This window comes from Paralichthys olivaceus, chromosome 16 (genome assembly GCF_024713975.1).
Source record: "Paralichthys olivaceus isolate ysfri-2021 chromosome 16, ASM2471397v2, whole genome shotgun sequence".
NCBI lineage: Eukaryota > Metazoa > Chordata > Actinopteri > Pleuronectiformes > Paralichthyidae > Paralichthys > Paralichthys olivaceus.
In genome coordinates, this window is record NC_091108.1 from 22,113,201 (window position 1) to 22,129,094 (window position 15,894).

Below are 15,894 nucleotides of genomic sequence, written 5' to 3' on the forward strand. Positions count from 1 at the left end.
TGGACAAGAATGTGATATTAGCAGCGATCATAGTTATGACATGTGGTCCTACTCTTGCTGCCTCAGGGAAAGCAGCCAGGAAAAACATAGCCATAGCTCAGCTGATCAAAATGTTTTGTAGGAAAATACTATTTCTCACATGTACTATGTTGACAGGTCGATTGGCTGGCTGCATGTCAGAGCTGTTAGTAATGTTGCGGAGGGTTCTGGCGGCTGGACTCCAGCTTTCTGGAACTGATAAACCAAAAAAGCAGAAGAAAATGCATGAAGCGCAAAGGATAACATCAACAGGATATTGTACTGGTACAACTAAGCAGGATTAGTTCACACAATTTGCCATAATTCTAAACTGAGATCACTAGTTCTTGGTCTGTTACCTCAAAGAATGTAGGGCCTGACATACTGACCTTGCTGTGTGCTTTGACTGATGGCAACAGCCCCAGAGTGGGCCTCTGCAGGTGATGCTCCTCCACTGCCAGGTACAGGAGGCACAGTGGCACAAAGGTTGATCAGCCCACTGCCTGTAGATGACGTTGAGTCTTTGTTGCTGGGTGGCCCAGCCCGCCGTCTAGCTGTGCCAGTCAGAATTGGGGGTGTTGGTGTGACAACTTCAGCAGGCGTCCAATTGAGGTTGGTACCCTCCTTCTCTATCGGGGAATCATCGTCCGAGTCATCAAACATACGCTCGCTGCGTCGCTCTGGTTTTCGGAGGGGTGTTGGAGACACAGAATTAAGTTTTTTGGGGCCTGGTCTTCTTCTGGGACTGGACTCACCAGACGAGTCACAGCTGGATAGCTGGGTTCGTCGAGGGCTGTAGCTTCCGTCTGAATGTTCATATGACTCTGCTTCACTCTCCTCTTCTTCCTCAGGCTCCACGTATGTCAGTCTAGGGTGATAAAGAGCTTCATCCTTCCTGCTTTTGTCTGTAAAAGAGGAAACACATACGTCAGCTAAATGGATCAAAGTTATAAAGAACTTACTTCAAACAAGTAACTGTGTCATGCATGGCAGCTCTGACATTAATCTACATCTTTATACTTAAGCATAAGACACATTATGATTGTGTCATTTACAATATTTATATTTGATAATGTAAGTATTTTTAATACATGAAACAGTAAGCAGTTAAATATGTTGAATCAAGAGGAAGTAATTTGTTAGATTCTGGGAAACGAATCAAGTCAATTTCAGAAAACGCTCTTAACCTTTAAAATTGATTATCAAAAGACAGCACACAGATTTGAACAAACTTTAATTATACAGTAAATTATATCTCGAGCAATGAGAGTGAGAGTATTAGTGTCCACTGTCCAACACATACACCAGTGTTTCCCATTAATTACATAGATATTATCTCTAATGATGTGTACCATTGGTTTATGGGAAAGCTTTGGTCATTGCCCTGCTACCAACAGGCCTGTCTTTCTTAGTTGGACTGACCAATCGTGGCATGGACAGAAATCCAGCTGTATCAGTGGCCTGTTAAATTTTGTATTCTTTTCAGAAAGCTTTAACTGTCCACAACCACATGACATCAGTAGTTTCTGCTGTAGCAGTTCCCTCTATGACAGGGGTGTCAAACTCAATCACAGAGAGGGCCAAAATTAAAAACTGGGACTATGTCGAGGGCCAGGTTAGGTTCTGTGTTTTGGAAACTCTCAAGATTTAGTGAAGGTGTGCATCAGTGAGACTACTGTGTGGGTTTTTGTTAATCTTCATCATCCCGTAAACACCGCCTGGCTCCCACTCAGGGAGTGGAGATTAGGGCTCGCTCGCTCGCTCCATGTGCATCTAGCCGGGCTATGCGCACTGGCGGGCCAGTTAAGATAGACGTATGATATTTTATCGTGGGCTGGATATAATTGTACCACAGGTCATAATTTACCCACAGGCCTTGAGTATGACATCTCTGCTCTATGACTATGCAAACCTCAGTGTTAACATACTTCTCTGTCATTCTGGTGCCTTTAAGACATTATGCATGTGTTGAAAATCCAGTTGCAGTTTTCAGAACCTAATGATTAACCAATTACAAAGGATATAGGGGATTTAAGTGCTGGAGGGTTAGGGGCTGGAAGCATAATGATTTTGGGTTGTCAGTCCATCCATCCTCCTGTCCCATTCTCGTGAATTAGATGATTAGATTTTGGAGGTCAAAGGTTAAGGTCACAATGACATCATTTAAATCACTATCTCACACTATACAAACCACTAAACTGAAAGGTGTATATTATGTACATACTTTGCATTTTTTATTTTTCATTTTTATTCTATTGCCTTTTTTTAAATTTGTATTCTATTGTCTACCTCATTCTGGCCTGCCTGCTACAGTAACAATTGAATTTCCCTGGTGTGTGGATCAATTACATCTTGTCTCATCTCATTGAATATCATTTTAATTGCTTTTCCTAGCAGGTTGACCACATCTGCCATAAACTTGGTCAGAGAAGCCTTTGACAATGATGAGCAAATTTCAACATTATAATGGTTAGTTGTTTGTATTTATATAGCACTTTTCTAGTCTTGATGACCACTCAAGGCGCTTTACAGTACAGTTTGCCATTCACAGACACATTTATACAGCGCATCTATTAGCAGCAATTTTTGTTCTATGAGGATTGTTACTTTATAACTTAAACATTATTTAACCAATCTTCCCCAAATGTTGCATTTTCAATAAGAGTCCTGGCCGGAAGATCTACATACCAATATTCAATTAAAGCTATAGTGCCACCCGCTGGCAACACAAAATTACATGTTTTTTTACTTATTGCACACCTACTGGCATTAGGAAGTGTTTCTCATGTCAAAAAATCATTATTCTGTTTACATAAACTTTTCATGGTCTGGTCTACAAGTTTTACACAACAACAAAATGCATATTTAGTGCACGTTCTCACTCATTTGGCCAATGTAAGCGACAGCACATCTCTGTGTCAACCCATGTCCTGCCTGTACCTCCGACATGCACTAAGTGCAATGTCCTGTTCAACACTGCTTGTGGCTTTAAATTTATTGTTGTTATTTTTATTTGTCTTCCATATAAACTTTTCTATTTATTTTTTTTGCTCTAAAATGGTAAATGGTTTCTTTTTCTATAGCAGTTTTCTAATCTTGATGACCACTCAAAGTGCTTTACAGTACAGTTTTGCCATTAACCCATTCACACACACATTCATACAGTGCATCTATTAGCAGCACTTTTTTTCGGGGTTCAGCATCTTGCCCAAGGACACTTCGGCATGCAGATGGGAAGATTGAACTGCTGACCTTCTGATCGGAGGACGACTGCTCTACCCCTCAGCCACAGCCGCCCAATGTATAAAATTATCTGAAGAAATTCCCTCAAACCAATCTTGAGATATCCCACTGAAGAGGCAATAACTGTGCCTTCAGTCACTGGTGTTGCCAGTGCAGAGGCATAACAACAAAACCATGCAAGTCAATAAATGCATACATATATATATATATATATATAAGACTGAGAGCACTAATATTAAATACCTTTGACAGAATCTGTGATCCAGTCCGGGGTGACAATCTTGATACCAGGGTGTTTCAGGGCACACTCAAACTTTGCCTGGAGGGAAAAAAAAGACAAAAACAAAAACTAGGTTAGTTGCACCTGCATGACAAGTAGAAATAAAACGTTTCAATCTTAATGGGTACACCTTGTGGCATCACACGGGGCCAGGTAGTGGATGGGTGCTACTTCCCCTTTAAGGAGCAGCGCCCACACCCCAAGATGGCCGCTGAGGCAACAACTCCAGGTCCCAGAAGGCCTCACTCCTCACCCAGGTGTAGGTGGTTAGGCCAGATAATTGAGGGAGAATTTAAGAGCTGCCAGAGGAGAGAAGGAGCGAGCACACGGCAGGAAGGAGCACGGAAACCTGCAGGAAAACCAGCTCCAAACCCCAGTGAAGGCTTCAGAGTCCTACGACCCGAAGGAAGGAAGAAGAACCACGAACACCTCACGTTAAGTTTGTTTTGAAACGATTTGGTTTAACCCAATATCTCCCCTGGGACGCTTTTGTTTATTTGTTGTTTTTTGATTAAGAGGAAGGACAAGTCTATGAATAAAGCTTCCGTTTATTCATGAGAACCTTTGTGATTGGGTCAGTTTTTCAATCTCCCATGCACCACCCCCTAACCTGCTCTTCGTGACCTCTCATGACCTCACAAATGGTGGAGAATGCGGGCAAGGGGCTTAAGTGCGGATGAGCGGGACGGAAGAGATTGAAGCTTTGACTCAGTTTTTTGCAGACCTTCACACAGACGACCCCCCCCCAACCCAAATGGAGCAACTGGTGCAGATGCTGGTGGAGAGCCAGAGGGCCCAGCAGGAAATCGGGGCCGCCTTGGTGCAACAGCAAATAAGGGCCAACCAACTGAAGGAGCAGGAGCTTGAGCAGTTATCCAGGTCAAAACCCAAAGTCGCTGACTTCCTCCCGAAACTAGGAGAGACGGATGATGTGGAAGCGTACCTTCATGCGTTTGAAGCTACAGCCACTCGGGAGGAGTGGCCAAAGACACAGTGGGTGGGACTCCTGGCTCCTTTTCTATCGGGTGAGACCCTCAAAGCTTATCAAGATGTAGAGGCCAGTATTGAGCAAGACTATGACCAGTTAAAGAGAGAGATACTGAGCCGCCATGGGTTGACAAAATTTAGCATGGCTCAACGGTTCCATAACTGGACCTTCCAGAATGGAGTCAACCCCCGGTCCCAAATGCATGAGTTAAGACGAGTGACGAACAGGTGGCTGGAACCAGACAGGAGCAGCCCCACAGACATAGTAGATACTCTGGTGATGGACCGCTACCTAAGAGCTTTGCCTTATGAGGCGAAAAAAATAATCAGCCACAAAAGATTAACCACGGCTGCTGAGTTGGTAGAAGCAGTGGAGCAGTTCCAGGCCGCCTCAGACATGCTCCGCCCCACTCGTAAAGAGCCTATCGCTTCGGCCCCCGCCCGACCAAGTGGGCCTCACCCCAAAGGTACTACGCCAGCCAGCCCTCACTCAGGCCCACCCCATAGACCCTTTAATGCACCTCGGCAGCCACGAGGATTCCTGAACCCCGAGGCACGCCAGTGCTATCGCTGTGGCGAAGTGGGCCACATCTCCTGGCAGTGCGAAAAGCCCGATGAGCCCATGCCCACAGCAGAGTCGGCTAACAGTCCACACGCCCACTTTGCTGCCCTCCTGGGGGAGCGGGGAGACCGCAGACCAACCTGCCCGGTAATGGTGAATCAACGTGACGTAGAAGCCTTGCTCGATTCGGGAAGTGCCCGGACCCTGATACACGAATCGGTGTTGGATGCATCGGCCCCTGCTCACGGAGACCCAGTTCCAGTGGTTTGTGTCCATGGAGACACCCATGTGTACCCCACCACGGTGGTAAAGCTGACAACCACGAGGGGCACCTTTGCTCTTGAGGTGGGAGTGATCAAGACACTTCCAGTTCCCGTCCTGATAGGCCGGGACTGCCCGGCCTTCCAAATGCTGTGGAGGGAAGCCCAGACGAGGCTCAGACGGGAACCCCGAATACGTAAGCAAAAAATTAATGAACGGAATAAATCTTGTGGTAATGTTGCAGAACCCAGCCCCCCCTCACCAGGGATAGTCCAAGCCTTGGCAGGAGACTCTAGTGGCGCGGAGTCAACAGCCGGGGACACGGAGGACGCAGAGCATCAACCGGGCCTAAGTGGAGGGGACGAGGTTGACTCCCTGGAACAGCCACGTCTGAAAGGGCAGTATGGAACAGCTCAGTTACAGGACCCCACCCTTGGTAATGCCTTAAGAAATGTACAGGTCCTAGAGGGCACGTTGGTGGGAACCAGGTTAGCTCCCACATACCCCCACTTTGCAGTAAAAAATGGCCTCTTATATCAGGTAGTGAAAGCAAATGAGAAAGTCAGAGAGCAACTCCTCGTTCCCCAACCTCATCGCTCAACGGTGCTGCAGTTAGCTCAAACCCACCTGCTAGGAGCTCACTTGGGGGTAGAGAAAACCAAGGAACGAATATTACAACGATTTTTTTGGCCAGGAGTTCACAAACAGGTAGAAAACTACTGCCGCAGTTGCCCAGATTGCCAGATCACAGCCCCCAAACAGCAGTACCGGAACCCCCTTATCCCTTTGCCCATCATAGAAACTCCGTTCGAAAGGGTGGGGATGGACATTGTGGGTCCCCTCCCAAAGAGTGCGCGGGGACATCAGTACATCTTGGTCATAGTAGACTATGCCACCCGATACCCAGAAGCTGTCCCCTTAAGAAAGGCGAATGCCCAACAAATAGCCAAAGAACTGTTCCTCTTCAGCAGCCGCGTAGGGATACCAAAAGAGATCCTTACGGACCAAGGGACCCCCTTTATGTCCAGGGTCACCAAGGAGTTGTGTTCTCTGTTAAAAGTAAAACAGGTGAGAACCTCGGTGTACCACCCCCAGACGGACGGGTTAGTGGAGAGGTTTAACAAGACTCTCAAAGCCATGCTGAGGAAGGCCATCGACAAAGATGGGAGAAATTGGGACCAGCTTCTCCCATACCTTCTGTTTGCAGTAAGAGAAGTTCCTCAGTCTTCCACTGGTTTCTCACCCTTTGACCTCTTGTACTCTCACAAACCCCGGGGTCTTTTAGACATCGCCAAGGAGACTTGGGAGGAGCAACCCTGTCCCCACCGGACCATGATCGAACACGTGGGGGCTATGCGAGATCGGATGGCAGCGGTGGTCCCCATTGTGAAAGAACACATGGAAAAAGCCCAGAGAGATCAGAGTGCCGCCTATAACCGACCAGCCCAACCCAGAGAATTCCAACCAGGTGACAGAGTCCTAGTTCTGGTCCCCACAGTGGAGTGTAAGTTCTTGGCTACGTGGCAGGGACCCTACGAGGTGATTGAAAAAGTTGGGGAGGTCAATTACAAGGTACGGCAACCAGGGAGGAGGAAAGGGGAGCAGATCTACCATATTAACCTTTTAAAAAAATGGCATGATCGAGAGACCTTATTCACTTGCCTTCCCCCCAGAGAGTCCCCCGAACCAGCCCGAGACGTGGTTCAGTTTGGTCCCGACCTCTCCCCTCACCAACTGCAACAAGCAAAGGAGTTGGTGGAGGGTAATCCGGATGTTTTCTCATTCCTCCCAGGCTGCACCCACCTTGTAGAGCATGAAATACGCACCCAGCCAGGAAAAAGAGTGAACCAAAGGCCGTATCGGGTGCCGGAGGCCCGCAAGAGGTTGATTGCGGAAGAGGTAAAGAAAATGTTGGACCTTAATGTAATTGAAGAGTCCAAAAGTGCTTGGTCAAGCCCCATCGTCCTAGCCGACAAGCCGGACAAAACCGTAAGGTTCTGTAATGATTTCAGAAAAGTGAATGAAGTGTCTGAGTTCGATGCCTATCCTATGCCTCGTGTCGATGAGCTTATTGAAAGCCTGGGCAAGGCTCGATTCCTAACCACTCTTGATCTCACGAAGGGATATTGGCAGGTTCCCCTGTCTGCAGGGTCCAAGGAGAAGACGGCCTTTGCCACCCCGGGAGGCCTGTGGCAGTACCGGATGATGCCGTTTGGCCTGTTTGGAGCACCCGCCACCTTCCAGCGCTTAATGGATCAGGTACTAAAGCCACACCAAGAGTATGCATCTGCTTACATTGATGATGTTGTCATTCAGAGCCCAGACTGGGAAAGTCACTTACCTCGGGTGCAGAAGGTCCTGGAGTCCCTTCGACAAGCAGGCTTGACCGCGCACCCCCAGAAATGCAAGTTGGCTTTCAGTGAGACAAACTACTTGGGGTACACCATCGGGAGGGGCCTTGTCAAACCCCAGGAAGCCAAACTCCGGGCTATCCAGGACTGGCCAAAGCCGATGACTAAGAAGCAGGTGAGATCCTTTTTGGGCCTAGCCAATTATTACCGACGATTCATCCCGGACTTTGCGCTGGTAGCGGCCCCTCTCACAGAACTGACTACGAAGAAACACTCCCGGATGGTGACCTGGACCCCGGCAGCAGAAGAAGCGTTTGGCGACCTGAAGAGGGCTTTATGTTCAAAACCAGTCCTCACTGCCCCCGACTTCAGCAGAGAGTTTGTGGTCCAGGCAGATGCCTCGGAGGTGGGTTTGGGCGCGGTGCTAGCCCAGATCAGTGAAGGTGAGGAACACCCAGTCCTGTATTTGAGTCGAAAACTGCTGCCTAGAGAGAAGAATTACGCAACCGTGGAGAAAGAGTGCTTAGCCATAAAATGGGCCCTGGAAACGCTCAAATATTACCTGCTGGGAAGGAGGTTCACTCTAGTGACCGATCATGCCCCATTACAATGGATGGCGAAGAACAAAGAGACTAATAGCAGGGTAACTAGGTGGTTCCTAAGCCTCCAGCCATATAACTTTTCTGTGGTTCACAGACCCGGTCGGCGCCATGGAAACGCGGATGCCCTGTCCCGCCGAGATGCCTTCTGGTCCTCCTTCACCCTGCCGAGGACGTCAGGCCCGGGGAGAGGGATATGTGGCATCACACGGGGCCAGGTAGTGGATGGGTGCTACTTCCCCTTTAAGGAGCAGCGCCCACACCCCAAGATGGCCGCTGAGGCAACAACTCCAGGTCCCAGAAGGCCTCACTCCTCACCCAGGTGTAGGTGGTTAGGCCAGATAATTGAGGGAGAATTTAAGAGCTGCCAGAGGAGAGAAGGAGCGAGCACACGGCAGGAAGGAGCACGGAAACCTGCAGGAAAACCAGCTCCAAACCCCAGTGAAGGCTTCAGAGTCCTACGACCCGAAGGAAGGAAGAAGAACCACGAACACCTCACGTTAAGTTTGTTTTGAAACGATTTGGTTTAACCCAATATCTCCCCTGGGACGCTTTTGTTTATTTGTTGTTTTTTGATTAAGAGGAAGGACAAGTCTATGAATAAAGCTTCCGTTTATTCATGAGAACCTTTGTGATTGGGTCAGTTTTTCAATCTCCCATGCACCACCCCCTAACCTGCTCTTCGTGACCTCTCATGACCTCACAACCTACAAAATCCTTTTTTTTTTAAAATCACATGAATTTGTGTAAATTTATGTCAGATCAGCAGCACAGATAATGGAGACATACAGTGGAAAGAACAAATGTGAGAACACTTTGGAATTACCTGGCTTTCTGCATTAATTGGTCATAAAATGTCTTCCAGTCTTCATCTAAGTCATAAGTATACACAAACACAATGTGCTAATAACATACAATTATAATTTTATATATCTTTACTGAAGACACCCATCACAGTGTTGGTGGAAAAATAAGGTGAACCCTTAGATTTGATAACTGGTCAAACCTCCTTCTGCAGCAAAAACCTCAAGCACTTTCCTTTAAATGTGGATCAGACCTGCACAACGTTCAGGAGATTTCCTTACAGAACTCCCTCACCTAAGTCATATTTTTAGGACGTCTGGTGTGAGGTCTTTCCACAGCGCACGAATTGGGTTTGGGTCAGTGTTCTGATTGCGCTACTCCGAAAGTCTAATTTTTGTTATTTAGATGGGATCAGACACTGTTTTAAAACACACTTATACATAAATGCTGATAATTCCAAAGGGCTCACTTAGTTTTTCTTGCCATGATGAGACAAATTACAGAGATCATGCACTTACCCCTTTTGATTCCTTAACCACTAAGTGGGTGACCTTCTTGTTGAGGTTTAGCTGACATTCTCCTCCATAAAAGGTAACATAAGCCCACAAGGCATTTAGATCATCTGGAAGCTGTGTACAAACAAGCACATACAAGCCTTATTTCTCTTAGCTTGAAGAAATATTTTACCATGGCATTAATATGGAGCAAAACATCTGACTGTACTCTTGTTGATATTTTCATTACATCAATGCATAATGTACATATAGTCTCATTGTGAGAATGACAGTTTTAGCCTTATTCTTTCAGGTGCAACCATGGTGGGTTTAAGGACACCTGGGAATAAAGACATTTAAATAAAAAAGATTTCTCTAAAGAAGTAATTAGGTTGATTTTCATGTCTTTAGAATACAATGGGTACTATACTTTTATTCAATTTCTACTGTATATTGACATAAGTTTATAAATCCATAATGAGGATTGTAAACAAGTCTATACTAAATGAAAGTAAGGAAAAATATCATAAAGAACAATACAAATGTTACTAAAAAAAGACATTGCTGTTAACGTGTGAAATGTACATCACATAGTGTTTTTGCTGAGAATCTCTCCATCACCCACAAGTGGATCTTATTGGAGCTTATGTTGAAGAATAGCAACAAAGAAAATAAATATGTTGTCCGTGTTTGTTCCTTCAACTCAATTAAACAATGGCAGTGAGTCTGTCGGAAATGCAATGCTACCAAGTGGACCAATCACAGCTCTTGTGATCGATCTGCCTCAACCCAGAGTTACATTTTTACATAGGGTACACATCTGCGTATGGTAACGTCTGCCATTCAGCATAAATTACCATGATGTCATTTAGAATTTGAAGGCTTACGGACCAACAGCTCAATTTTCATTCCACCCACTGCATAGAGGATACATGTAGTAAAAACCTGAAAATATTATCCAAAAAACACAAACAAACACACTCTTACCCTGGGAAGACAAGCTGTCACACCAAAGAATATCTGTTCTGATTCAGGGGAGAATCCAGTTACTCTGTTGTGTCCAGGGTTATGGAAAAGAAATACTTACTGGGACATTTTGACATATTCCAATACTTTTATTGTTCCTTTAAGATATGCAATATTTTGGATTTGAAGGTGGAAGGATACGGTAACAGGTCTCCACATCGGACTGAGAGAGTCACCCAGGATGGCTGGAAAACAGGAAGAAAGTTATTTTTTCTCTAAGATACACTGGTTCAAAGCACCTTCATTCACTGTTGTTTTATGACTGAACATTTATGAGATTAATAAAATCATTACCTCCCACAATATATTATTTGACAATTGTTATCCCAATTTATTAGTTAGTTGATGAATGAAAACATACTGCACTATAGGAGACAGTTTTTAAAATGCCAAGCTTATGGGTTTTGTAATCATTAGTCCTGAATAAAAATGATAACAACAGAGATCCCCAACGCCTGGGCCACACTGGCTGTATGAATAGTGAATGTAAGACGCACAATGTCTTGTTTTTCATTTCAGTGCCCATGTTCTCAGGTTACCACGGAAAACTCCACAGCCCGAGGGAGAAGGCGCATAGCCCGGCCACAGTGCCTCCAAGTCCTCGGCAGACGCAGGGAGCCATGCACAGCTCCACTAAGTCTGTTAATTTGGAGTCTTTTTTAGTGGCTCTGTCAGTGATTTTCTGCTCCTCTCTGTGTCTCTATCAATCGTGCTGTGCCAACTGCGACAAACCAAACCGAGTGTGCTGCCATGTTTCAGTGCGCGCCAGAGAGCAGGAAAAGAGTGAGCAGGAAGGCTGATGAATGAGCTGCTCTAAAGAAAGATTTAGCTCATTAAAAGTATAGATTATGTGATGCTCAGTGTTGATATTGTGGCTTCATTTCAAACAAATCAAAGTTAAGACTGTAGCGAGAGAGAGACAGCTTCTGTATAATAGTGCCAGAACTTGCTGGAGAGTAACAGCACCAGACACACACATACTCCATCAGGTTGTATTTGTGCTTTGGGACATAACTGAATCAGAGAATTAAATTTTGTGTTTTTGTTTCACTGCTTTGTGTTAGTTTTCAGCACTCCTTCTCTCCCTCTTGTTTAATTGGGCAAGTGACAGTCTATACAAAGGGGGTGATTGGGATGTCGCAATTAACCAATTTTACGATATCCATTGTTTCATTACGTCACGATTTCATAACCGTAAGAATTGTAAAAACTATGAATCTAACTATGGTGCCCTGTCTCGGGGGAAATCTCTTGCAGGTCACGTTTTGTGTGCGCAAGCCACTGAAACGTTAGTTGAGAAGAGGGAACTGACTTAACGGCCTTGTTTCCACCAACGCTGGACAAACAACTTCATCAGAGGAGTTCACAGGGAGAGGAGAAATCCTAGTGTTCTTTCGGTTTCTGACAGCGGCTGACACACACACACGCACACACACAAACAAACACACACCTCTCTGTCTATTAACCATTTTAAATGTAGCCAGGAGTTTAATTTACCTATACTAGGTAGTAATAGTATAATAAGGACATGAAGAAAATCATGAAACCGTGATATTTCCTCTGACAATAATCATGGCACCGAAATTTCATATCGTGACATCCCTAGTCTGTGAACATTTTACGTTGTCTTCTGCAGTAAAGAATATTATGTGTGTGTTCTCCTCTATCAACATTTCGCCACATTTAAAAATGTCTAATATGTGTTGAAACTTTGTCTTTCCTCCAATCTGCTTGGCAGACACAGGGAGCCATGGAGGGGCTGTGGGCTGGGTGACCTATAACGTTTGCTCAACTTGTGTCTCTGATGCTTCCAGACACAGTATAACTAGTTAAAGTCCAACAAGAAATACATATGATTTACCGGGTTAAAACATTAACATTGACTATTTAACCTTGCTGTCGCATGCACAAAGGAGGTGGAAGAGCACTGATAGCACTGATAGGAAAAGCAAATTAAATAATTGTGATGACAGTGCCCGAGACATGTTCATATCAGTTCTGACAGGGGCCAAAGCCCAACAATGTTCAACGGGGGGCTACTGTACTACCATCCTTACCTTGACAACAGGCAGATCAAAGACCTCTCTGGACTCGCCCACCTCTGGGTTGTCTCCATCCTCTGCAATGATGTGAGTGGCTAGGGCATTGTAAGACACCTCCTTCCCTTTTCCTGCCTTTAGAAGCTGCACAACCTGAAACATTAACAGATTATTTATTTATGTCAAATTCTACTTCAATCCAGCTGTTCTGTTGTTCTTTACATTTGAAGAATCAGTCACCATTGACTACAATTGTATGTGATCTGGCTGCAACACTATTTACCCCTGAACATTTTTTGTGGACTCAAACACTTCAGTCACCCCTCCGTCCACATAGTAGTGAGTAGAAAATGAGTGAATTTAAATGTATGGATGAACTATGCCTTTAAACAATAGTGGAAGTGGAAGCGGCTCGCATTATTGCTGCAGTTTTCAACTCCGCCGATGTTTGAACAACAAGAGTGTTCATTTTGCTGAAAGTAACACAATAAAGGATATCGCACTGGCAAAAAGTGAACTGGTTCATTCATTTCCTCCATTCAAACGGAAAGACTATGCTTTTCTTTACTATTCATTTGCTGAACTGATAACACATCTAGAAGCCAATCATCATCAAGTTTAGGTAGATACAGCCCACGTAGGCGATGATACCAGGACGTACGTATAGTATACAAGTCTTTAGTCCGTTCCCTTAATTGCAATTGTGAAACCAAACTAACTCAATCAAATGTATGCACTGTTACAAAGACATTACCTTCAGACTTCACAGGCTGCAACATATAAACATGTCTGTGAAAGCTCACTATGGAGTACAGTCCTAAAAACTGACAATTTTTATATGTCTGTCTTATGTGTGGCAACTGATTTATCACAACCTGACATGCTTCAAATATCCTCCACTCTTTCAGTATGGCTTATAATCATGCAGCATACGCCTTGTTTGTTGAAGGTTTTGTCAGACTGATTTCATTAAAGTTGGCATATCTGTTGAACATAACGTTGTAATAATAGTTCATATTAGAATGTAGTAGTAAAAAAAAAATAGAAGTCACTATTTGGCAGGAAGAACAGTTCTGTGCCAAGGGTTTCTAGTATCAACGCTTTCACACATGCGCATTGTGGGGCTCACTATTCAGCAGGATGTGGACACTGACAGGTTGCTGCAGTCTGACCGTGTCTGATCGATATTTATATTTATAGAAGCTGTTGAAAGCGCTTCGCATTATCAGGTTAGCAATAACAGCGCTAGGACAACGGCAGCATGAAAGAACACTTACACGCCTTTTTTAAACGAACACAGGGAGATAAACCGCAGCCTCTGAGCAGCCAGATAAACAGCTGTGCTTAGGCTAAAGTGCAGCGCTCAGTAGCTTCTGTAAAAGATATCTAGTCCCGAAGCACCACACAACTGTACGAGGCATAACGCAAAGAACGCTTCTGTGCTTCTATGTCAGCTCACTTTTCCTGGTAAAGCATTGGCAGTCATTTAGCTAGCTAGTTAGCTTCTCCTGCCAGTTTTCATTCACACTGAATGGTTCAAGCTAGTTAGCATGCTACATAGCAAGAAGAAGCTAACTTCCTGAGGCTCACCTTCTGGTCAATGTCCCCCACCAGGTAGAATTTGACATCTCTGAAAAGTTCATCAAGGGTCGTATACTCTTCTTGAGACATGGCTGTCCATGCACGTCTCCAGAGACAGTCAATGAAACGCAGTCCAAGGCTCAGAATAGGAGATCGTCGGTGCTACAGCAGCCGCTCCTGAGCAAACCGTATATCCGCCACTCCGCAGCGCGCCAGCGCCAAACCGTTACGCACGCCTCGGACTACAGCATCATCCAAGCCGGTGGGGGTGTCGTGTGTTTGTTACTATTGTCTATTCGATTGTTTCGGTGATTTTTATCTCTCTGACACATTGTATCGTCTAATGTGACAATATGTTCCACGGTTTTGGCCAGAGTACTGTTTTAACAAGAGCGAAAATACACCACTAATTTCTCTAAGAAACATGTAATCACCTGTGACATGAGAGTTGTTATTTTTGTCTAGACATGTCCACCAGATCATCACATCCGATTAGAAAGTTAGGTTATTTAATCATTCGTTTAAATATTTCGTAATTGAATTGTTTTGTTAATGGTATTTCACGTCAACACGTTCCATTGAAGAGCACGGTTGCCCTGTTCAGACCTGATATTAACATCAGTGATTTGAAAACAAGTGGTGTCTGTGAAAGCTGGAGATTCTAATCTGAAGGAATAAGTATCTTTGTCAACTTCTATGACCAAAGATCTCTGTAGCCGCTCATGTAATGGCCTCACTGTCAAACTGTGCCTTGCTTCAAGCTATTTTTCCAACAGACACTTATATTACATAAGTGACGTTGAACCTGCGATCACATATACTGAAGCTGACTGCGGTCAAGCGAGACGTCACTCGCGTCTCCGTGATCAAACCATTTGCATTTGGAGTGCACGCGTATTCAGACCTTTATGGTAAATGAAGAGCGAGCGGACTCTGGTTCGGAGTTAGCAAAGTTAGCGTCATTGTACATCAACATTTCCGGTTGTCAAGACGAACGTTTGCAAAGTAAATGTCCAGTTTTGTACGAGGAAATTATATTTTCTCTGACATTGGCTGTCTCTCTCTCTCTTTTTTTCCCTCGCTTTTCACATATCTCTGACCCCGAGACCTCAGGACAACAACTTTACCATTATTACTATTATTAATAACAATATCTCAGTAATTAATTATGATATAAATTGTGCCTGTTAACAATAATAATTAATAGTCTTTACACTGTTGTTTACATTTTAACTAGTCAGATCTGATACCTGATGGTGCTCAAGTGTTCCCGGTCTTTCTCGACCCCCTCTCCCCTACTTCCCCCTCCCCACTATCCCTCTCTCTTCTCTCCCCCTCTCTTCTCTCCCCTCTTTTCCACCCATCTCTCCTCTCCCCCCATTTTCTCTGCTCACCCCAACCGGTCGAGGCAGATGACCACCCACATTGAGTCTGGTTCTAGAGGTTTCTCCTTTTAATGAGTTTTTCTCTCCACAGTCGCTCAAGTGCTGTACATTGTGGGAACTGTTGCTGATGTCCTGACCTTCTATGTAAAGTTTCTTGAGATAATGTATATTATGATTTGGCGCTAAACAAATAAAATTGAATTGAATTGAATTGAATTGAAAAATACATTGCCCTCACAGTTACTCCTTGTATTGGCTGGTATA

The 15,894-nt window shown here is 44.6% G+C and overlaps 1 protein-coding gene across 3 annotated transcripts in view; it reads right to left on the reverse strand.

Annotated features, from left to right (window-relative positions):
• paxip1 (PAX interacting (with transcription-activation domain) protein 1) overlaps positions 1-14,470 on the reverse strand; it is a 29,917-nt gene extending 15,447 nt beyond the window's left edge. For all 3 annotated transcript variants that reach the window (XM_020112134.2, XM_069511110.1, XM_069511109.1), the window contains exons 1-8: positions 14,255-14,470; positions 12,683-12,817; positions 10,767-10,810; positions 10,587-10,650; positions 9,624-9,734; positions 3,505-3,580; positions 408-923; positions 140-234 (exon numbers count right to left, since the gene is read on the reverse strand). In XM_020112134.2, the coding sequence (XP_019967693.2) occupies positions 140-234; positions 408-923; positions 3,505-3,580; positions 9,624-9,734; positions 10,587-10,650; positions 10,767-10,810; positions 12,683-12,817; positions 14,255-14,335 (1,122 nt within the window). In that variant the 5' untranslated portion in view covers positions 14,336-14,470. The remainder of the gene's footprint in view (positions 1-139; positions 235-407; positions 924-3,504; positions 3,581-9,623; positions 9,735-10,586; positions 10,651-10,766; positions 10,811-12,682; positions 12,818-14,254) is intronic.
• Between the last annotated feature and the right edge of the window lie 1,424 nt (positions 14,471-15,894).